The following is a 24,879-nucleotide window of genomic DNA, read 5'->3' as shown; positions in this document are numbered from 1 at the left end:
GAGGCTCAGCTCTTTCGTAAGGATAAACTTCCATTCAGAAGGTGAGGGGAAAAGGAGTGGAATTAAGGGGGGATCGGAGTTGGGGTAATAGCAGGGAAGACAGTTCGTCGGTTGGCACTGCCAGAGTTCAGAGCTACTAGCCCAACCCAGACAAGAGGACCCCCGACCCTAACCGCAGCTCTAACCTGCTGAAAGACTGGAGAATTGCTTCCCGCGATTACTTGCTAATGCTTGGCTGGTTTGGTGGGACTGACGCATGTAGGGCAGTGGAGCTGTAGGGTTTACATCCAGAAAAGTAACGCGTGAGTAGAGGCCCCTTTTGTACTGGAAATCAGTAGAAGTTATTTATGGAGACTCAATCCTGACACCCCCAAATCTCTCTCTTGATAGTCAAGTTCCGCCGTATTTAGGTCTTACATGTACATACATGGCATCGTATCACATCCTAATGCTTTGCCCGAAGAAAACTACTTGGATGCCTTTTCCAGCCTATTATCCTCATCCCCATTCAGCCCAGAAAAGCCTCCCGAAAGCTGTCAGCCACAGCAAGACCCAGCTGAGGGATCACCCGTAAGCCGGCACAGACTCGTTCATATAAACAACAAGGTCCCCGGCAAGTCGTTTACGTTTGGTTGGGTGCCTTTTTAGAAGCCCTCTTGAATGTTCAAATGAAAAATTTAGAACATAAGAAATGAGAGAGAACTTGTACATGTGGGCATCACTTTAGAAAAATCCTCTCCCTTTTTAAAAAAAATCGTGGCAAAATACACCTAAAATTTACCATTTTACCCATTAAAAGTGCACAATTCAGTGACAGTCAGTATTTTAACAATGTTCTGCAACCATCACCAGTATCTAGTTTCAGAACTTTTGCATCACCTCAAACGGAAACCTCATACCCCTTAAGGCTCTTCCCTTCTGACTGTGAATTAACCTCCTTTTGACCTTTTCTGTGACCTCTTGTGACACATGGAACTGTACTTTGAGCATGGCCACGATCAGCAGTTTGTTTTGTCTGAAGAGCAGTCGATGTTTGAGAGACCAGTAGCAGAGAAAAAGGAAGGGAGATGCAAGAAAAAGAAGAGAGAAATAAAGATGGATGGGGACGGGGGAGGGGGAGGGCAGACTCCCCCAGGAGTCTTCCCAGAGACCAGCAGGGGCTGTGCCCTGTCCAAAGTCACTAACTCCAAAACTAAGAGCCATGGGCTGGGCTCTTGGAGTGGAAGCGGGTCTCCATCCCCAATCCACAATTTCCTGCTTACACTGAAGCCTGGGTGACTAAAGAAAGAAAACTCAGACACTACCTGGATAAGTTTTCTCCTCCATCTCTTGGCAAAATAATGAGATGAGGTTTTTCTATCTCACAAGTTCAGCATTTGCATGGAAACCCCTCCTCCCCCCAAGGACAAACTTGAAACAGCTTAACCAGGATCTAAAGTGACACATAGCAAAGCAGCTGGGGTCACCACTCTGCCCAGCTCAATTAAGGAAAATATGCCAACAAATACATTCTCAGATAAGCTAATCTGTGAACTCAGCCCATCACTTGCATGACTAAATCGCTGCTGAAAAAGTTAAATCAAGTAAATTCATTCCTCCTCCACCCACATTCAATCAGAACTTGATTTTTGCATAATCTGCTACTAAGATCCCTCTCCCTCTCTCTCCCTCTCTCCCGCTCTCTCCCGCTCTCTCCCTCTCGCTCCCTCTCGCCAGTCTCCTGAAGGAATAGGTTTTGGTTTGTCCTTTTATTGCTTTAACCCACAACTGTAAATTGCTGTGAAGCGTAGATCTGCTTTTCTTCAAAAATATTTTATCATTCTATACATAGTCAATATTATAACGTTTTGCGAATATATAAGTATTTGGATCCACAGAGCTTTTCAACTTTCATTCAGTGGCTCTTTGTTGATGGTGAAGAGGCCTACAATTTCATTATTAAAACTATTGTTATTTATTTTAATAAGTAATACACGAGTACATTTTCATTTTAAAAGCTCATATAGTACCAAAATAGAATAAGCTATAAAAATTTCCCTTATGGGGAATGGACACATAACTGTTTCATGTGTATTTCATCAAAGATTTTTCCATTTTTTACCTACATATGTGTATATATGCAAATGTGGGACACAGATATATGTGAGGCAAATGATAGATGGGGTTCATTCATTCATTCAACAGCTGTTCACTGAGAGCCAGCTCTGTGCCAGGAATATACCAGGTGCTGGAAACTAAACAGGGACCTTGAATTTCCATCCTAATGGAAAAGTACAGGTAATAAATTTAACAGACAAAACTATAAGCCTTTGGCATACAATCAGATAGTACTAACTACTGTGATGAACAAAATAAGATAATGGATTACAGTAGGGCTATATGGGAAAGCCAGCATCTCTAAGATAAGTTTGAGTTGAGCACATACTCTGTGTTTTTTTTTTTTTCCTATTTAATTTTTTTTTTTGTGGTACGCGGGCCCCTCACTGTTGTGGCCTCTCCCGTTGCAGAGCACAGGCTCCGGACGCGCAGGCTCAGCGGCCACGGCTCACGGGCCCAGCCGCTCCGCGGCATGTGGGATCCTCCCGGACCGGGGCGCGAACCCGCGTCCCCTGCATCGGCAGGCGGACTCCCAACCACTGCGCCACCAGGGAAGCCCATACTCCATGTTTTGTTTTAGGGCTTGGCTTTTATCACAATATATCCTGGAGATCTTTCTACGGCTGTACATATGGTCTGCCTCATTTTTTTAAGCAGGCATACACTATAACATAGCATGTGTTCCCATAATTTATTTAGCTATTCTCCTAACGATGGAAAAATACCTTCTTGACTTTAACCTCTTCTGCAGTGCCGTATTATTTCCTGCCTTAAAAGGGTCACAGAAACGCTACTTTACTATTCACAGAAAGGCCACTTTAGGTGAATGGCTGTATCCTGCAGTACAAATTCATCCAACCTCATGGAAGGGGCTATGGCCAATCTGAACATACCGCAAGAATTTATTGGGGCGGGGATGAGTGCATGTGTGTATATTACGTGTGTGCCCACACACACGCGTGTGTTTATAATTTACAGACATAAATAGTGAATAGCTAAGGTTTTATAGCTAATAACCGTAGAGTTAGCACCACTTGACATGTTTTTTAAGTGCCCAAATCATCTTGAACTACTTCATTGGAACAATAGTAAAGTTCACAGTGAAAGGGCAAAAAAACGCTTTTCACTTTTAAGTGTTTAGAAATACATGTGTTTTTGGCATAGTTTCAAGGTGCTCACTTCAACCACAACCCCTTCAATTCAACTGGTTTACAATTTCTTAAGAGCGTTTAGAAACTATTCTGTTATCATAACCCACTTTGGGAAGTTAAACTAGTAAAGCAATAGACATTATCTCAAATGAAAGAACCTTTGTTTATGGCTTTTCCCTTATTCAGTGATTGCATGGAGAGGAATATTATACAGCTTTTTCATCACTGTCCTTAATCTCATTCTTTTCTAAGAGCTTCTCTTCTTTCTCTTTTTCAAGGCTATAGAGCAAACAGCCTCACCACAGATCACATCGCCCATCACATCCCCTTTAGACCATATGTTTTAAACATCTCACAACTCTCTTCCAACTTAGCACATTATTATAAGGCTGCTTTTCACCATGTCTCAGATTATTCCATACTTTACCGACTTTTTTTCTTACATCTGTAAAGGCTTTGCCACAAGGCTTGATCTTAGAGTGAAATTCTCAATAAAGAAGGAAGAAGCTGCGTGGTGACCATTTGAAAACATAGGACTCATTCATCTTTTTAGTGCTATTTGATGAGCCCATCATTCTTCACTTCCGAATTTTGTCAGCCTTTTAAATTTACTAAGCTTGGATTTCTCTTCCCCAGACATAGTTTTCCAACCTCCAAAGTTTGACTGGACATGTACTATCTCCTTTGTGGTATTTGCGGGAAATCAATCAGACATCCTATCGCTAGTTTTCTTGGGTCACCTTTAACCATCCTGAATCTATATTTTCGCTCTTCTGATCCTTAATTCAGATACAGCTCTCAGCTACTGAATTCCTTTAAGAACTGCCAATCTAAAGGTATGATTACTTCCTGTGTACCTAGAACTGTATACATCATCATCATAGCTACCATTTATTGAAAACTTATCATATGCCAACTTCAAAGCATTTATCATTTAGTTGGTGAGCCAAGACTATCATAACAAAAATTACTTTTTTTTCCCTAAACGTAACACTCATTCCCTACCATGAGCCAGACATTTTGGTATATTCTAAAGAAAAGGGAAATGAGTAAAACTTAGTCCTTACCTTTGAAAAACTTACACATAATAGGTACAAAGTCAATTCAAAAATATGCAACATGAATGGCATAAAATTCCATCAGATACAAATTAGCACCTCTGACTGAGGTAATCAAGGGAGGCTTCAGGGAGGAAATGTCATTTGAATTGGACTTTGATGGGTGAAGAAGAGTTTTGATCATGATAAATTGTAAGTTTCCATAGGAATTGTCATGATTTTTGTGGTTGGAAATTATTTAGGTGATCCTTCTGGAAGGAAGCAGGCCTACAATTAAATTACCTCAGCAACACAAAGCAGAGCATCACGTTTATGAGTTCTACTTGGTCTAATAACTGACACCCAAAGGGGAAAGACGAAATTCAGATAAAGTGACTCTTCAAAGAACCCAATATGATATGGGGATATACGTATATGGATAGCTGATTCACTTTGTTATACAGCAGAAACTAACACACCATTGTAAAGCAATTATACTCCAATAAAGATGTTTAAAAAAAAAAGAACCCAATGCCATTTTGCATGATAACAAAAATTACAACGTTATCAAGGAATAAATATAACTGAATAACAATATATTTAAGAGAAAATCCTAAAGCTATCAAATGACAGAAAAGATGACCTAAGTAATGCAAAGATATTTGGTATTCTTAGATGGGAATATTTATTATCACGTTGAACCATGTTTGAGCCATTTTATAGGTCAAAATACTGACAATTTCATGTTTCGACCTAAAAATAAATATGACAATTTCCCCCAAATTATTACATAAATTCAGTGGAATTCCCATCAACATTCCAACAGTGCTTTTTAGAGTTTGACAAGCTAAACCTGAAATCCATATTGAAGTGTAAAGGTCCAAGACACTTTTGAAAAAGGGATCATCTCATACCAAATATCAGGATGTGTTATCAAGCAATCATAACTTAAGTTAATCATGGTTTAACTCATGTGGAACAGATAAATAGGTCATTGTGAACAAACAGAGAGCCTAAAAACAGAACCACAGATATATGGACACTGAGTATCTGACAGAGCTGGCACCAGAACTCAGTGGGAGAAGAACAGATTACTCCGTAAGTGAAGCTGGCATAACTGGCTATTTATACAGGAAAAGTTAGATTCTTTTTTTTTTTTTTTCTTTGTGGTATGCGGGCCCCTCACTGTTGTGGCCTATCCCGTTGCGGAGCACAGGCTCCGGACGCGCAGGCTCAGCGGCCATGGCTCACGGGCCCAGCCGCTCCGCGGCATGTGGGATCCTCGCGGACCGGGGCACGAACCCGCGTCCCCTGCATCGGCAGGCGGACTCTCAACCACTGCGCCACCAGGGAAGCCCTAAAAGTTAGATTCTTACCTCACGCAATAAACATACCCTTCTCCAAAAGAAAATCTAGATGTATTAAACACCTAAGTGAGAAAAGGCAAAATTCTTTAATCAGATTTTTTGGGGAAGAAAGTATATAAGGGGAATGAATAGTTTATGATATCAGAATAGGAAATATTCTTTAACAAGTAACAAAAAGCACAAAGGATAATAGAAAGATTGATAAATTTGACTGCATTAAGATTCTAAAAGCTTTTGCATTAAAAATTCACCATAGGGGCTTCCCTGGTGGCGCAGTGGTTGAGAGTCCGCCTGCCGATGCAGGGGACGCGGGTTCGTGCCCCGGTCCGGGAAGATCCCACATGCCGCGGAGCGGCTGGGCCCGTGAGCCATGGCCAATGGGCCTGCGCGTCTGGAGCCTGTGCTCCGCAACAGGAGAGGCCACAACAGTGACAGGCCCGCGTACAGAAAAGAAAAAAAAAAATTTCACCATAAACAAAGTTTCAAAGACGGTTCATAGAATGGGGAAGACTTGTAACATATTTAACAAGGGCTCAGGATCCAAAACATATAAAGAACCCTAAAATCATTGAGAACAAAACAAATAGGCTAATCGGAAAATGTGCAAAGGACACAGAACAGGCAATTCACAGGAAAAGAAGCCTGAGTGGCCAACCAAAATGGAAAAAGATGTTCCACCTACTAGTAATCAGGGATGTCACTTCACACCCAAAATTTTGCCATCACTTAAAACACCTGATAACACCAAATACTGGTGAGTAATGGGAAAGGGGAGCCCTTACTCATTGCTGGTTAAAGTGTAAATTGGTATATTTTGGAAGACAATTTTGTGATACTTGGTAGAGTTCAAAATGGGTATATCCTATAACCCAGTACAAGGAGATATTGCATAACAAGGTACCCAGAGCTGTATCAGATGTGCATTGTGGCCTTCTTTGTAACATCAAAAAAAAGTGGAAACTACCTAACTACCGTATAGGAGAGAAGTGGATTAAAAAAAAAAAAATCTGTGGCTTTTTAATATAGTGGAATATTACATGTCAGTGAAGTGAACTCCATCTACACGTATCAACAAGGATAAATATTAAAACACTGTTGAATAGTGTTTTAATATTTATTTTAAAAAAAAATCCAAGTTAAAAAAAGGATATGTACCATATGACACAATTTATTTGGAATTTTAAAACCCACAAAACAATATTATATATTCTATAGAGATACACATCCATCAATATGTAGACAAAGTACAAAAACATGAGGATGAGGTGCACCAGCTTTAGGATAGTGGTAGCTTTGGAGAGAGGGAGGAGAAGGGGGAAAGTATCTATAAATTTTTGCAGCAACGTGGATGGACCTAGAGATTGTCATACTGAGTGAAGTCAGTCAGACAGACAAACATCATATGATATCGCTTATGAGGAATCTAAAAAAAATGGTACAAATGAACTTATTTACAAAACAGTAAGAGTCACAGATGTAGAAAACAAACTTATGGTTACCAACGGGGAAAGGGGAGAGGGATAAATTGGGAGACTGGGATTGACATATACACACTAGTATGTATAAAACGGATAATAAGAAGCTACTGTGTAGCACAGGGAACTCTACGCAATACTCTGTAATGACCTATATGGGAAAAGAATCTTCAAAAGAGTGGATATATGTATAACTGAATCATTTTGCCGTACAGCAGAAACTAACACAACACTGTAAATCAACTATACTCCAATAAAAAATTTAAAATTAAATTAACACTTCAAAAAAGAGAGGGGTCTAAAGCAAATATGGCAAAATGCTGACATCTGGCTCTCTTATTGGTGAGCCACATGGGTTATATTTTTTCTGCACTCTTAAAATCTTTGAAATTACAATGAAAAAATTCAAAACTAAAAAGAGAGCCCTCCTTAGTAGGTGAGCTCCACTGGTAGACCAGAGCCTGTATCATAGTGAACAGGTTGCATCAAGGTAGCAACAGGTTAAGGCATTAAAGAAACTAGGGGACGGACTTCCCTGATGGTCCAGTAGTTAAGACTTCACCTTCCCATGCAGGGGATGTGGGTTCGATCTCTGGTCGGGGAGTTAAGATCCCACGTGCCTCCCGGCCGAAAAACCAAAACATAAAACAGAAGCAATATTGTAACAAATTCAATAAAGACTTAAAAAAAAAAAAAGAACTATAGTTGTCTCCCCAAGTTTAAGTATGGGCAGAAGATTTGATGAATGGGGAAAAATAATAAGGGGATTAACTGGCCTGTTCATGTGAGAAGGGAAATAAGTAGCGAGAGTAGAGAATGAGAGAAGCGTGACGAGGTTTCTCAGGGGTCTGATGATGACGTATCCAGGTCTGTGCCTTTGTTGCTGTGCAGAGTGAGGCCAAGTCAGAAAGAAGAGCTGTGCTTGTTGGTTTTGGACACTTTCTCACCCCATCTCTCCTCCACGTGATGGGAAGAGGGAACTGAGCCAGATGATGTCAGCTCATCAGCGTCCCTGGCACCATCCTCTCACCTCTGCAATTACACATCTGTCTCCTTGGGTGAAATCCAAGTCCTCTGACTTTATTTGATCATGCACGTTAGCCTTAATTTGGGATCTGAGTGATAGAAACTTGGTTGAGGCTCAGGTCAGCTGCAGTGGAGACCACTGTGGGTAGCCAGATCGCTGTTTCTACAAAGTGTCTGTTTCCATCTCTCCCCCCTCCACTTCCTTTCCCACCATCCACACTTAGAGCCTCATCACTCCTTGCCTGAATTACCACTGCTGAGCTGGACTTCCAGATACCACTTTTTCCTCATTCCAGTCCATCCTGCATTCTCCTTCTAGACTAAACTTCCTTAAACATTGCTCTCATTAGGTCATTTCCCTCAAAAATCTTTGTGACCCTCTCTTTCCTTCTCCATTGAATGGAAACTCCTCAGCCGGGATTTCAAAGCTCTCCGTAATCTGAACTCACCTTTTCCAGTCAACTACTCAAAACAGGTGCTTTGAAAATAAAAATGGCTAAGAAACACATGAAAGAATGTTCCGAAAAGATACAAATTAAGACAACCATCATTTTACTCCATCAAATCAACAAAGTTTTCTATTTTTTAGATGCTACTGGGAGGAAAGTGATGAAATAGTCTCTTATCCTCTGCTGGTAGAAGCTTTGACTGGTGTTATCTTTTTGGAGGGCAGTGTGATTAGATGAATCAAGAGCTTTTGACCTAATAGATCTGTTTCTGGAAATCTCTCCTAAGGAAATAATCTGAAATTCAGAAAAATCTTTATGCTTAAAGATGTCATTGTACTATTACTTATAGTTATGAGCAATTAGATATAACCTAACACCAAGCATTAGGGTACGTGCATATGATGAATGACTATATTCAAAGCATGTAAGGACATGGGGAGTAACTTATGCTATGATATTGGGGGGCTGGGGTCAGTATTTAAATTTGTATAAGCATTAGGAGAAATCTTACCAACATTTCACTACTGGACTTGTTTCCTCTCTCCCAGCACACTATTTCACACCTTCTTCTCTCGCTTCAAACCTCCAAAATCACCTCCTCCTCAGTTTCAACAGATGAGTACCTCTTGTTTATTGAGAAAATGTATCACCAAATTGTCCAGTCTATGTCCCTTTACGCTCTGCCATTCTTCCTGTTAGACTCCTATCCAAGGCCAGTTCAGCCACTGAGTTCCATCCCCTCTCACTTCTTTAAGAATCCACTCCTGGTACTGTTCCTTCTGTTCGTTCTCTCTCCCCCCCCCCCCCCGCAGATTATTCCTATCAGCACGTAAACATGCTGTAAAGTTTCACATTTCTAAAACGAATTCATTCCTTGACCTCGTGCTGGTCTCCAGCTACCCTCCTGACAGTAACCCCCTAACCTTCTCTCCTCCATCACCTCCTGTCTCTAAGTGACAGTCATCATGCTTCTGTTCCCAGATGTCACTGAAACGGCTCATTGCCAAACACAGTGGTCTGTGATCTCCCTTCTTCGTAGTCTCACAGCTGCACCGAACGTAGCTCGTCGCTCTTCTCCATCATGAGCTCTCTCCTTGGTTCTAGGAATCACGCTCTCCTGGTTTTCTTGCAACCTCCCGGGCTACTCCTCCTCAATCCCTGCTGCTTCCTCTTTCTCTAATTTCCCGGGGCTCAGCCTTCAGGCCAGCTGTCGTCTCTCTCCGGACTCACTTCCCATGAGCTTTGTTTTCATTCCCCTGGCTTTCCACGCCTCCCGAATGTTGAGTCCCTGCAGCCAGCTCTAACCCCGACCTCCTCCCTGGGCCCCCAATGAAACCTCACGAAACAGAACAGAACTCTTGATTTTTCTCCCTCAAACCTGCTCCCCCCCCCCCAGGAAAGGTACCACCACCCTCCCAGCTGTTCAAACTATCAACCCTGAAGCCAGACTTTTATTACTCTTTTTCATGTACCACATGCTAACCGATAAGCAAGCCTTCAAAAGATTCCCCAGGGCTTCCCTGGTGGCGCAGTGGTTGAGAGTCCGCCTGCCGATGCAGGGGACGCGGGTTCGTGCCCCGGTCCGGGAAGATCCCACATGCCGCGGAGCGGCTGGGCCCGTGAGCCATGGCTGCTGAGCCTGCGCGTCCAGAGCCTGTGCTCTGCAACGGGGGAGGACACAACAGTGAGAGGCCCGCGTACCGCAAAAAAAAAAAAAAAAAAAAAAAAAAAAAAGATTCCCCAGCACCACCAATCCCTACCACTTCCGACAAACACAGTCACCCCTGGACAAAGCCACTGTATCTTTCCCTAAACAAGCTCCTTCCTGCCCCACGGGCTTTATATGTGTTACTCCCTGTGCCTAGAATGCCCTTTTCCAGGTCCTCACCTGCTCACCCCTGCCCACCTCCCGGGTCTCTGCTCAAAACATCACATGCTCAGAGTCTCCTCAGAACACCCCATCTAAGGTAGCTTCTTCACCTTCCTTAACGTGTGACCTCCTTAACCGGGTCTAGTTCCCTCACAAACGTTATGGCTACTTGAAATGACATTCTTTACTGGTACTTCTCCCAAACTCTGATTTAAGCCCTTTGCGGGCAAGGACTCATTTGCCTTATTACCGTATCTGCAGCATCTAGACTAGTGTCCAGTACACGGTGGCCCTCAAAAATAGTCATTAAGTCAATGCACAAGCTGTGTAAAAAAGGCCACTTTAAAAAGACTAAAGGAGAACTGACCAGGGGTGAGATTGTAGGTTTGTTTGTCTTTTCAGATTTTCTTTATGCTTTCCAGTATTTCTCAAGTTTTCTATATCAGATACAGTTTTCATAGTCAGGAGAATACAAACTATGTCAACTGACAAAATACAGCCTCTGGTCTGCTTGGGTTCAATTTCTTCCGGAACAAGCACTTGGCGCGTGTTCATTTCAGGGTCTTGCCTTTTCACAGTGGCCCCCCTTCTCCCATCACCTCTGATAACCTGACCTCAACTCAAGGCCCATATACTCCATGACGCCTTCCCTGGGTGGCCTATTCTTATTGAGCTCCTCCCCGGCCACACTTTACATTTGATCGGGTCCGCTGTGCTACATGTATTTCTTCTCACGCATCAAACATTTTCTGTTTGCTGGTGTGTGCGCGTGTGTGTGTGTGCGTGTGTGTCGAGGGGTGGGGAGGGAGAGAGAGAGACAGACAGAGAGAGAGAGAGAAAGAGAGAGAGAGAGAGAGAGAGAGAGAGAGAGAGAGAGAGAGAATGTATGTATGTTGTGTTTGGTATGAGTTGATTTTCCCTCCTCGACAGACACGGTGTCTTAGCCTGCCCCTCCCTACCCCCGCAAGTCTCTGCCACAGGCTAAAGTACAGTCAGTGCTCAAATACATGGGGCAGTACTTGCTATTGAAGCGACTGGGTCTGGAAGCTCCTTCCCTCGCACCAGCTCCACAGTAATACTTACACCTGCATTTACTGAGCACCTACTACGTGCTGGGCAGTTGCTATTCGTTTTCCCATTGATTGAGTAGGAACTGCTTTCACTGTCATCATAAGACTGAGGAAACTGAAACAGAAAGGTGAAGTAACTGGCCTAAAGTGACAGAGCTGTGCTGGGGAGGCCTCGATTAAAGCCCAGCCCACGCTCTTTACCACTGTGACCAACGAAATGGGATTGGCTTGGACCACTGAGCCACGAATGTGCTTTCCATCAAACTGCACGCTCTCGGTTGAGTCCCTTAACCTCCCCAAACTTCAATGTCCACGTTTGAAAGATGGAGACGATAACCCCTTACAGGGTGGTTGTCGAGATAGGAATGGGGTGTCGGTCGTGCCTGACACACGGCGGGCATTGAGGAAATGGTAGTTATTATTATTATTATTATTATTAGATATGCTGCCTCCTTGATATGTGCTCTTTCAAGTTGGGGGCAGTAGCCCCATCTCATTTCTTTCTGGCCTGGGTCAGATCTGCGTCTCCCAAGTAGGGGCTCAGAGCTCTAGAAGGTACTACGAAAAAGCCTGGAGGAGAGAAAACAAATACGCAGCCCCGGCCCAGGTGAACCAGAGCCTGTACTTCCTCGTCTGGAGGCATAATGATAGGAAGAGGGTTGCGTTACAGAAGTGGCTGTTTTGTTTTGTCATCCAGGCTCACTCATCTAAACATCTCTCGCTCCCCAGGAATTATTTTAGGACCAGGAAGCAGCACGCTGTTTATTGAAAGAGTCACGGAAGAGGATGAAGGTGTCTATCACTGCAAAGCCACCAACCAGAAGGGGTCCGCGGAGAGTTCGGCATACCTCACCGTGCAAGGTAAACAACTGCTCCAGAGAGCACGAGAAGCTGCTCAGACACCTATTTCCCTGTTTGTTGAACTTTCCACCTCCCAGCGTCCCACTGCCCCCCTCCAGTCTGTTCCTTTCCCTGACCTCCTTTTCCCCTCCCCGTCCCGCTGGGAAGGCCTGGCTGGTCCCCCTCCTGGCGAGGCTGAAGGTGAGGACACAGGCCACCGTCGGAACACAGTCTCTGTGGGGGGACAGTAGTTCCTGGAAGACAGGAGAGCCAGCTGCTGCCAGAGCCATGACACTGACCCACAGAGAATGACCAGAGTGGCCACACCTGTGAGAAAGAAATCCAAGAAAGCAGAAGCTGGGTGTAGAGAGAAAAAAACCCACACACTGGAAATTATCCATTCTTTTTCCAGTTCCCACCAGTTACACATATGCTGGCTCTTCCCACCGTTTTCGTAAACTGGTTTTTTAACACGAAGTAGGCTGCAAAATACTCTGAGAAGCAACACATGATAAACAGACCACGTGGAAGAAAAATATTCCAAGGGCTTCCTCAGACAGTTTTGTTGAGCAGCAAAACCTAAAGGGACCTCATCCGACCGTGGACTCTGGCCATGTGGCTTCCATTTAGAACAGAGATTAGACCTCAATTTCAATTCTCCAAAGCCAAAAATCATCCCAGAAAACATAACATTTATAGCACCGTAAAGTCTTCGAATTGGCGCCTCTCAGATGTATACACATCTATGGCTCGCTGAGGTTTTTACATGAAGAGATGGAATTTCTTCAGTAGCCTGTTTGCAAATGCTCCCCAGTAAACTTCAGGATATGTAAGAATTTCTGAAGGAAATCTTGTAGCGGTTCGTGGTTACCATCATCCTCACCCCAGCACACTCGGTCCTGCACACGCTTCTCCTCCAGCCTCAGCTCTCATCCCCTCACACGCCCCAGGCCCCCCACCTGGACTAAACCGGAACACACCGCACTCCCCCCGGTCCTCTGCCCTTTACACGTCGTTTTCCCTTTGTCTGAACAGCCTTCCTTCCCAACTTGTTCTCCCCCAGACAGTCCTACTCCCACCTTTTACTTTTTTATCTTTTTTCCTGAAGTACAGTTAATTTACACTGTGGTAGTTTTAAGTGTACAGCAAAGTGATTCAGTTATACATTATACATATTCTTTTTCAGATTCTTTTCCATTATAGGTTATTACAAGATATTGAGTAGAGTTCCCTGTGCTCTACAGCGGGTCCTTGCTGTTTACCTGTTTTATATATAGTAATCCTACTCATCTTTTAAAATTCACTTTCGCTCTTGGGTCACTTTCTCTACACCTCATCTCTCGCGTCTCACCACCATGCCCCCTGAACCCCGTGCTCCCACAGCACTTGGCATGGACCTTGAGTACAATGCTCATCATTGAGCATTATTCACTCTCCTGGTCCAGAGACTCGAGAAATGTTCGTTGGATTAATCTCTTTAGAAAACCACCAGTGAATGTCTGAAACGAGAAACACATCACTATATTGTTGAGGGCATTCGAGAGAAGCCAAATTAAATTAAGTCAACCACTTATATATTTGCCCAGGACGCTGCAGGATATGGACGTGCAAGTCACGATCCCTAACCTCTCTGTGCTTTGAAAACCTAGTTGGAAGGCGATTAAGGGGAACGTGAAACCGTTAGAACCAGATCAATGAACATTTTGAGCTCCTCCTGTGGGTAACACAGAAACCCTAGTTTGTATAAAACAGACTACACAGTGCCGCTGATAAAGGCTAAAGGACTTCCTAGAGGCCAGAAACGATATGGCGAGTGACTTGACCTCTGAAGGAGGCCTTGCGGGATGTTGGATTGGCCAAGTGGATGGGGCAGGAAAGAAGACAGCGAGTTAAGTGGCAGCTCTGGACCTCCCACACTGATAGCTCCCTTGGCAATGACAGAATCTCAACAATTCTAACCATTTCCTATTGGCTGGTCCATTGAATTTTCTGAGGAATTGGTACTTTTGTTTTTAAATTTATCTCACTGAAGTATAGTTGATTTACGATGTTGTGTTAATCCTACCGTACAGCAAAGTGGTTCAGTTATACATATACATTCTTTTTCATATTCTTGTCCATTTTGCTTTCTCACAGGATATTGAATATAGTTCCCTGTGCTATGCAGTAGGACCTTGTTGATTATCCATCCTCTATATAATAGTTTGCATCTGCTGATCCCAAACGCCCAATCCCTCCCTCCCCGACCCCGAGGAATTGGTACTTTGGATTCATGATCTTTTTCCTCACGGGGCATTAATCTTCAATATCACTTAGAGAAACGGTCTAATCTGCAAGGTAGCTGCAGACACTATATATATGACTCCTTCTTTTCACCCATTATTGCCCCCAACAGCCCTGTTTTGAGTTCTTGTGTCTGCTTTTTATAGTTTTTCTGCCGTCTCCTCCTTTGCTCTCTTTTGTAACTCTTTCTCTGCTCTCAGAGTGATGGCGGTATCCAGCCTCTCTGCTGAAAAACTGTGGTTAGCTGAGAAATTACCTGATCAGCCATCATCAAGCCACACATGAAATATCTGTACCTATTTCTAAGAGAAGCATAAACAAACGAAGGCATAGCCTAATACGGTAATGATAAAACAGTGCGAGGAAATGAGGATGTTTAGTCTAAAAATGAGTCCACTTGGGGAGGACAGGATTGTTTTCTTCAAATATTTAAAGAGCTTTCAGACAGAGGAGATGTTGGCCTCATTCTTTGACTCACCAGAAAAGATAACCAGAACCAAGGAAGGGAGATGGTGGTAAAATTTCAAAGAGGCAGGTTTCAGCTCCACATAAAGGTATAATTTTGAATAGGAGGAATTTCTGAAAGTTGACAGTATGTGCGTCTTGTGAATGAGATGCAGTATCTTGAACAGAAGTACTCTGGGCTCATTGAATAAAAATTTCATCCTTGGACGCTGTTCAGAACGGTTCAAGGCAGTACCTGCCTAGTGATCTCATCACTGAAATGAGACTCTTGCTTCTGGAGTCTAAATCATTTATTCTTCTCACTCTGGTGGCTGTGAATTAGGTGAATCAAGCTTTAGACTTGGGCTTCCCTGGTGGCGCAGTGGTTAAGGATCCGCCTGCCAATGCCGGGGACACGGGTTCAAGCCCTGGTCTGGGAAGATCCCACATGCCACGGAGCAACTAAGCCCGTGCGCCACAACTACTGAGCCTGCGCTCTAGAGCCCGTGCTCCACAACTACTGAGCCTGCGCTCTAGAGCCCGTGCTCCACAACTACCGAAGCCCGCGCGCCTAGAGCCCGTGCTCCACAAGCACGGCAATGAGAAGCCCGCACACCACAACGAAGAGTAGCGCCCACGCACCACAACTAGAGAGAGCTAGCGCGCAGCAACGAAGACCCTGCACAGACAAAAATAAATAAATAAATTTATAGAAAAAAGTGAAAAAGCTTTAGACTTGATTTCCTCATATATGCAGTATAGACCCTCCACACTGACCTATCTTGTCAGGTTGAGTTTAGGAAGTGAAACCAGGGAAATAAGTTGTGTCTGTGGCTATGTTTAACATATTTAAAGAGGTTCACAAATTAGCCAGGAAGGAAACTGTCTGCTCTTTTTATTTCCTTTGAAAAAGGATTCTTATACTCATAGATAAAACAATGTGTTATTTTTGTATCTGAAAAGGATGAGCGGACTGGGGAATCAAAGTGGCTTCTTTAAATAATCACAGGTCTTGTTTGGTTTGGACTGCTCAGGAGCTCACATGGAGTGCTCAGAGGGGAAGTTCTAATATTAAAAACAACAGCAACAAAACTGTAGCTAACCAAAATAATTTCTGAAATTAACATAGCACGCCATAGCCCGTGGAACTCCACGGGACTGTTACAGTGCAATGGGGGCACATTTTCATCCAAGGATTTAAAATAAACTATACTTTCTCATTATTAGTAATAACCACTATATGTGTGTGTGTGTGTGTGTGTGTGTGTATATATATATATATATATATATATATATATATATATATACACACACACACATATTCCTCTAACAGATTTAGGCTTTGCTATTGAAATAATAGCAAAGCATTATAATAGCATTTATAATCACACAGGAGAAAACAACTTGAAGAATAGTTACCATTTTGAACATTTTTTTGAGGAAGGCTGCTGGAGGCAGAAATCATGGAAAGCACAGGACTGCCTCAGGGCACTCTGAATACTTCGAATGGTACCACAGGTGTGATTTGTAAATTTTGTGCCACAATAATCGCACATTAACACGTTTCGGGAAAGGACTCGCATGGCAGGAAGGATACACTATGTTCTTTAACATCTTTAACAAAGTCCCAAGAGTAAAGGGTAAGAAAAGCTCAAAAGGGACTTGTCTTGGGTATCCAGCCTTTTTTCATCACGCTTGGCCAGCCTTGAGTTTGCATCTCTCCTTTCTGAGCCTCCTCTGATCTCTGACTGCCCCTACCTTAGCTCCTCTCTTCCTAAAGCCTGCATGCCCCCACTTCTCTCCCCCTGGCTCTCCTGGCACTAGGGAGGATGTGATAAACTAATTGACACGAAGATGTTGGTGACTGATGTCACTCCTCTCATGGGTTGGCAGTTCAGAAGGGTTTCCCCAGGAGAGAACAGAGAGAGACCGACCTCTGAGCAGGCAGCTCACTAATTTCACATGGGAGGGCTGGGGGCGGGATGTGCATGCCTTTGTAATTAAACCCAAGCAATGACATAAAGTTGGCCTTGATCAAGAATGCAAAAAATGGTGATGGAATTCGATTACAACATCTTAATGCTTGTTGACCGTGTGGTCCACTGTTTTAAGCACATAACATGCATTAGTCTTCTTCAATCCAATGAGGGTTTTTTTTCCTACTTACAAGTGAGAATCCGAGGCCCCGAGAGGGTTAGGACCCTGTCCAGGGTTACAGAGCTCGGAAGAGGCAGTGCTGAGAGAACTGGATCCCTGTTTAACCACTCTGCTCTCCTGCCTCTCAGCCTGGTGGGGAAGAGGCCCCACTCTGAAGCCAGGTGTGTCCCTGCTCGTGAGCCGTGCAACCTTGGACAAATGACTTCCCTCCTGGAGCCTCAGTTTGCTCATCTGCAAAATGGGTGCGAATAACGGCATACCAACCTTATAGGGTTGTTGCAAGGATTAACACATTGAACACCATATCTGGCATATGATAAAAACTTCTTCCATATTAGCCAACACTATCATTTGTTAATATGATAAACCAAATTCCATTTCAACAAAACCTTCTGTATTATAGTTTTTCTAGACTTAGCCAGTAAGTCACACAAATGGTGTTCTGGACCACAAAATTCCTCTTTGACCTAAGGATTTAACCTCCTGTGATAAAAATGTATTACAGAACTGATAGGATAGCGATTTTAAGTATCTTTACTTAAAATTACTCTTGAAAGGTACTTCAGATTTAATCCGAATAGAGTATGCCTCCAATCACTGTCCTTAAGAAGAATTCCAAGTTGATGGCTGTACACAAATCTATGTAGATTCCTGTAAAGCTTCGTAAATAGTATGAAGGCCAATTTTAATGTCCAGTAAACCTTAGAGACTTACATAATAAGGTTAACTGGATTACTGGTTACTGGATTTTAAATCAAAGGAGGTAGCCCTGCTTGACTTGCTCACAGGGGAGGCCAGGTCTAGGTGCACTGATTTTCTTTCCATCCATATATATTTATTGAGACTTTCACTAGGCCAGTGCTCAAGACGCAAAATGAACAAGAAACACACCCTCCTCTCTGTGTCCTAATAGCTTCGTGGGCAGTAAACCCACATAAACAGTTACCTCAAATTAAAACAATGCCAGAACCAGAGAATAACTCCTAAGCCAGGCTGCAGCGTCAGGCCAGTTTCTCAGGGAAAGTAACGCAGTTGTTCGTAGAAAATGATCAGTACTTGGGTCAAAGTCTGATTCGTTTTAGAAAGAAAAGACAAATTGTGTTATATGAGATGTGTTTGGATGAAGAAAACGATCTTGCACTTGAAGTCCAGAAAGTAATAGAAGGGAAAAAAAGGAAAAGGCGGGCGTTGGGGGGAGGCCTTCAGAGTAACAGCTCACACTGGCTTTAACCCTCTCCCCGTAAGGTGGGTGCTCTTGTCACACATCTTAGGGAGGAGGAAGCTGGGGCACAGAGTCCTTGGCCTCAGACATAGCTGCTTGTAGGGTCACATAAAGACTTCCTTTTCTGCAGTTAAGGAAGGCCCTGGGGCCAGGGACCCTGGTCTTTTGCTTGGGGAGTTTCCCCAACTTCTTGGGAGGCACCGCCCAGTTATACTGCACGAGCTGAGCTGCCTGATTCTGTTGCCTGTTGACTCAAGCAGTCTGGTACCCCTCAGAGCCACATGTCAGGGCTGGTGCGATGCTGCCGCATCGCACAGCCCGGGCCCCATGCAGACAGAGCTGCCATCACTAGCAGAAAGGCCCAGGGCAGGACGGCAAGACACCGCCCAGCTGTACAGACTGTAGACAAGGGTTACCATCTTCAGAAATCAGCCCTTCCTCTGTCTGGCACCTGCCCTTCCTATCCCAGCAGGGATGGGATGAAGCCTGGGAGGGTAACTGACATGGAACGTTCTGGGCAGTGAGGTCAGCACCCTGAAATAAGAGGTACAAATACCTGACCTTTTCGAAACAGCCACCTTCTTGTCATTATCCCGTATAAAGATACCCTTGTAGGGCTTCCCTGGTGGCGCAGTGGTTGAGAGTCCGCCTGCCAATGCAGGGGACACGGGTTCGTGCCCCGGTCCGGGAAGATCCCACATGCCGCAGAGCGGCTGGGCCCGTGAGCCATGGCCGCTGAGCCTGCGCGTCCGGAGCCTGTTGCTCCGCAACGGGAGAGGCCACAACAGTGAGAGGCCCGCGTACCGCAAAAAAAAAAAAAAAACAAAAACAAAAGGATACCCTTGTACCATGTCCTGGTGCTGGTCTCTCACACACATCAGACGGGAGGGACGTCCCTGAGATCCAGTGCGAACTCCTAGTATTGTCAAATCCCACCCACGTTCCACTGGCCTCCTTCGCGGGCCATCTGCAGCTGGGCTATTTCATGCACCGAGTTCACCAGCTGACACCAGCCAGGTGAAGTTGGGTGTAAGTCCGGCCAGCGTGTAGATGTCTGACCTCTGAAAACACATCCAAGAGCTGGATGGGAAGAGACGCTCTGATTTAAATTAATCTATAGCAGACTATCCTAATAGTTACTTTCCAAATAAAGATGGAGATCAAGTTATCAGACAAGATAGAGGTAGAGCCTAGATACCACATCTTACAGAATGAGTTTAGTTCTCAGTCAGCCGTAATAGAACATGAAATAGACCTTTCCCTTCTGATTAACGTTCATCTTGAAGATGTTTTTAATGAGATGATTCCTTAAATGCCTAAGTGCACACAAACACATTTGCTCCCACTGCAGGGAATTCTGCCAGAGTAAGGACCGTGGAATTACTTCGGGGGGTCAACTTCCTGCCCCGGGGAATGCAGTGGGAAAGTTCCCACAACGAGAGGGGGTCTCTGCCAGGGCATTCCGGGCAGGAGGCCTCTGCGGAGGCTTTATGCAGACAGAGCCGTGTCTTAAGATGCTCTCAGCATTTCCAGGAGCCCAAGGCCACTGTGCCCTGGAGTAGGTCCCAATCCGTTTTTCGGTTCCACGAAACGCATTTGCAGCATAAGCAAAGAAGTGTGCGCGTGCGTGCGTGCATGTGTGAATAGAGCAAGGCAACGTTAAACCTCTTACTGCGGGGGAGGAAATCCAAACTCATAAACTTGCGCTTACGGTTTTCCCATCAAGAGGACGTACTGAGAGAAAAGGTGGTCATTGAAACTTCTCAGTCTCAGGAGATTCAGGGGAAAAGTGACGGCAAGATGCCACAGCAGCGAATGAATCCAAATTCATGCACTCACTCACTCACCCAGCACTTTCAGGATGCCTACCTGCTACGTGCTAGGCGCTCTTCTCCACACCAGAGATGCAGCAGTGAACGAGAGGACCTCCGTTCCACTGCTTCACACAGTAGAACACACCCGTCAGTTCATACCTGAACACCAGACCCTGAGCTCCATTCCGTGCCCTTTCACTTGCCACCGTACACCAGCACTCAGAGCAGAGCCTGGGACACAGGTGATGTTCCGTGTGTTTAGCAGATGAATATACGTGAAAGGGAATTTGGCCCGGAACCCTTTGAAAGCTTCGTGAAACTCTCTGGAGACAAAGCAAAGTATGATTTATCCGCTTATTCACCCAGTTCGGTGAGTGGGGATAGAAAGATGAATAAGGTGTGACCTCAGCCCTGGGAAGCCTACATCCCGGTAGAGAAACGGCGAAGGCCAAAGCACAGAGGTGCAGAAGGGCTGGTCTATTTACGAAACTACAAGTATTTTGATGTAGAGCACGTGGGAGGGCAGCAGGAGATGAGACTGAAGAAACAGGCAAGGTTGGGCAGAAAGGACCTAAGGCCTTGGGCTTTCTATCCTGACGGGGCTGAGGGTGGGCAGCAACGGTGGAATTTAAGGAGCCCCAGGATGGAATCCATGATTTGGCAAGATGACACGGGCTGGAGCAGAGGAGAGACTGGGGACTCGAGGCTGGTTAGGAAGCTGATGCGGTCATTCAGGGGGACTTAGGTGGTGATCACGCGGCAGGACAGGGCGTGACAATTTCATGAGCCATGGAAGCAGAATAAGCAGGACTTGGGGATGGGCTGAAAAGAGAGAAAAAGCCAGATTCCCCTCTAGCCGTGGTGAGGATAATGGCCACAGGAAGTGCAGGTATGTGGTGGCTGAACGGAGAAGAGAGAAGAGGGAAGCGGCCTCGGTTTTAGCCTGTGTATTTGCTACTGTTGAGGGCAGAGAACCTTCACTGGCTGCCCACAGCACTGAGTTGAAACCACAGGGATGCTCAGTTCTCTGTGGTCTGGTCCCGTCCCGCATCCTGCATTATACTCCGTCAGTGCCCTATTGTTTCCCAATTCTGGGCCTTCACACCCACCCTTCCCTCTGCCTATAATGCCCTCCCCTGCCTTCATCCCTGTAGGTCAGAATCCATTTCACATGTCACCTCTCCCAAAAGGCGTTAGAGTCCCTCATCTCCAAGCTCTCTGTACCTAGTTTCTCTGTATTTGCCTTAAGCCTCCTGGTTAGGTGTGAGTGAGCTCCTGGCGAGTGACAGTAGCTTTCCCTTATTCACCTTCCCATCTCCTTGCCTGGGGCAGGACTCAACACGTCTTCGTTGAGTTAAAACAAAGAGCCCACCAGATACAACTGTCATGCATGAAATGGGGATATCCTTGCCCCTGTTCATGGGCATGTGTGAGGACTCTGCACGAGGTATCATCAACCACATCACCAGTTCTTTCTCTTCTTTTGGCCGCACGCGGGATCTTAGTTCCCCGACCAGGGATCGAATCCCCACCCCGTGCAGTGGAAGCGTGGAGTCCTAACCACTGGACTGCCAGGGAAATCCCTCACCATTTCTAAAAGGAATACGTTTCACTTGATCTTGGCCTAACTTAATACTAAGACTCTGTCTCCTTTTAATGAAGTTCAAAGAAAGGAACATCACTTTAGAGTTCCTGGGGAAGTGTCCACTGGAATCAAGAAGCAGGGAACCACAGTTCTGGCCCACTGGAGCATTCCTTTACAAGTCCCAGAGACCGTCCTCTCTGGAAGCTTCTCTTGGATACGTTGGGTCTTTTCTTTTTGGTCATGGAGAAACGGTGCTCGGCTTTGGGTCTGTGTGATTCTGGGAAATAAGGTGATTGGGAAGAACTGGCTCTAGCTGGTACCTCTGCTGAGCTCGGCCCTGTAGGCCGCCTGTTGAGAAGCCCCAGACGTGAACAGCGGGACTGCGGAGCGCTGGCCTGGCCGCTCCGAAAGGAGTGAGCAGGCAATTGTGACAGTCCTGGGGTTGTATTTTTATTTTTAAAACCCACTTTGAAGAATTTTGTGAGTCCCCAGGGAGACTTCTTATGTCTTTTTTTTTTTTTTCTTTTTCTTTAGAATTTCCTCTAAAACCCATTAGGGAGATCTCATATAGTCCAGATTTAGCGCTGTAATGAGGTTTTGTTCCTGCCTTAATGTTTTTTCCCATTGTTAATTTCTCCTCTATTTCTGGGACTGTTTGCAAACTCGACAGCAAAATTTCTGGAAAGTCTTTTCGTTTCCACATAAGTTTATGATGATAATAGCACGGACCCTGCCGGACCGAGAAGGTAAGAGGCTCTGTCCTGGAACCGGATTCCTGCTCCAGTCAGCCGATTGCACTCTGTGATGAAGCATTCCAGGTCACCGACCTTCTTCTGTCAAATCACAGACCCGGAGTTTGCGAGTTGCTGTTTAACGCCCTCTTGGTGTTTTTATCTCTCCAGGAACCTCAGACAAGTCTAATCTGGAGCTGATCACTCTGACATGTACCTGTGTGGCTGCAACCCTCTTCTGGCTCCTGTTAACTCTCTTTATCCGAAAACTGAAAAGGGTAAGACCATTTCAGATGAAATGCTATGCTTCTTTTTGCATAATCTGCCCAAATACCTAGCAGCGCCGTTGGTGTAGTGACATCATGCACGGTTCCCCCCCACCCCACCCCACCCCAGAATGCCTGCCTGATGTCCAGAGCAGGCCCTGAACAGATGGCAGACCCTCTTCCTCCCTCTGACCTGGTGAACACGGCAAATGCATCATTAAAACGTCTCTTGGGATTTCCCTGTGGTCCAGCGGTTAAGACTCCGCACTTTCACTGTAGGGGGCGCGGGTTCGATCCCTGGTCGGGGAACTAAGATCCTGCGTGCCGCACGGCCAAAAAAAAAAAAAAAGTATGTCAACCCTAACGTGGGGTGTTCAGAACAAAAGCTAGAGCAATGAACAGATGACTATTTCCCAGACACAGAAGGGACATTTTTGATATAAAGTCTTTCAGTTAAATTCAACATGAGACCTGGGAAGCGTTCATGTTCTTAACCTCTCTCTCTGCCAAGAACCAAAAGGGAAAAAGCAAAATAAAGGCTCAGCTCTGTCTCAGCTCTGCCGCCCCACACTCTTCGAGCCCCGTGATAAAACAGTTCTTCAGAGTGTGAGGCTCGGGGTGGAATTCAGGACATCAGATTCCTATCATTAGGCCTGGAGCACAGTTTGCTTCTCTGAAGTTTAATGGGGGAAAGAGCCGACCCTTACTCACTCATTCGTGGCCCAAATATCTCCCGTGTGCCTGCTCGGGGCAGAGTGCCAGACCCTGTGTAGGGACCTCTGACAACAGTGCAGAGCAAATGCTACCAAGCCAACTAAACAACGCATAAGGGAGGGGAAGTCTGCCGTCAGAGAGACAGCGCACGTCTGGGGCTGGAGCAAGCAGAGGGGACCCAGTGAAGAGGAGAGACTGGCCCGGGGGAGAGGTGGGGATGAGAGACAAGGGGGCGCAGGAGAGGAGAGGAGAGGCTGCGGTGGCTGCCCAGGCAGGGCCCTGTAAGCTGCGGGAAGAAACTCCCTCTGTGTTTTAGAAGTGAGAGGAAGCCTTGAAGGCGTGAGGTTAAGCAAAGGTGGGTGATTGTAAGGGTGAGAGATCTGTGTCTGGAAAGATGATTTCAGCTGTATGAGGAGAAAGGACCAGAGTGGGCAAGAGTGAATAGAGAAGAACCTAGCAGAAGACCTTGGTAGTCCAAGTCAGAAATGATGGTCATGGGACTTCCCTGGTGGCACAGTGGTTAAGACTTCCACACTTCCGATGCAGGGGGTCCAGGTTCGAAACCTGGTCAGGGAATTAGATACCTCCTGCTGCAACTAAGGAGCCCGCGAGCTGCAACTAAGGACCCAGTGCAACCAAATAAATAAATATTAAAAAAAAAAAAAGAGAGAGAGAGAGAGGGACTTCCCTGGTGGCGCAGTGGTTAAGAATCCACCTGCCAAGGCAGGGGACATGGGTTCTAGCCCTGGTCCGGGAAGATCCCACGTGCCACGGAGTAACTAAGCCCGTGAGCCACAACTACTGAAGCCCACATGCCACAACTGCTGAGCCCACGTGCCACAACTACAGAAGCCCGCGTGCCTAGAGCCCGTGCTCCGCAACAAGAGAAGCCACCACGGTGAGAAGCACACACACCTCAACAAAGAGTAGCCGCAGCTCGCCACAACTAGAGAAAGCCCGCCCGCAGGAACAAAGACCCAACGCAGCCAAAAATAAATAAATAATTTAACCAAAAAAAAAAAAAAAAAAAGAAATGATGGTCGCTTAGTCTAAATGATTAGAGTCGAGAGATATTTGGGAGATAAAATCAACAGGACTTGGAAGGTAACAAGGAGGCTTCCTCAATTTCTAGAGATGTCTTAGCCCTTATTAGAAAGCTTTTTTTTTTTTTTTTTTTTTTGGCTGCACCATAGGGCATGTGGGATCCTAGTTCCCCGACCAGGGATTGAACCCATGCCCCCCTCAGTGGAAGTGCGGAGTCCCAACCACTGGACCACCAGG

General features: G+C 45.3%; 1 protein-coding gene across 1 annotated transcript in view; it reads left to right on the top strand.

Moving 5' to 3' along the window:
* Positions 1-24,879, top strand: part of FLT1 (fms related receptor tyrosine kinase 1) — a 172,639-nt gene that overhangs the window by 109,592 nt on the left and 38,168 nt on the right. The window contains exons 15-16 of the mRNA XM_059995932.1: positions 12,272-12,403; positions 22,790-22,896. Coding sequence (XP_059851915.1) covers positions 12,272-12,403; positions 22,790-22,896 — 239 coding nt within the window. The remainder of the gene's footprint in view (positions 1-12,271; positions 12,404-22,789; positions 22,897-24,879) is intronic.

Source organism: Delphinus delphis, chromosome 18 (assembly GCF_949987515.2).
Source record: "Delphinus delphis chromosome 18, mDelDel1.2, whole genome shotgun sequence".
NCBI classification, from domain to species: domain Eukaryota; kingdom Metazoa; phylum Chordata; class Mammalia; order Artiodactyla; family Delphinidae; genus Delphinus; species Delphinus delphis.
The sequence above is the reverse complement of the archived record's forward strand: the minus strand, read 5'-3'. Positions and strand labels throughout refer to the sequence as shown.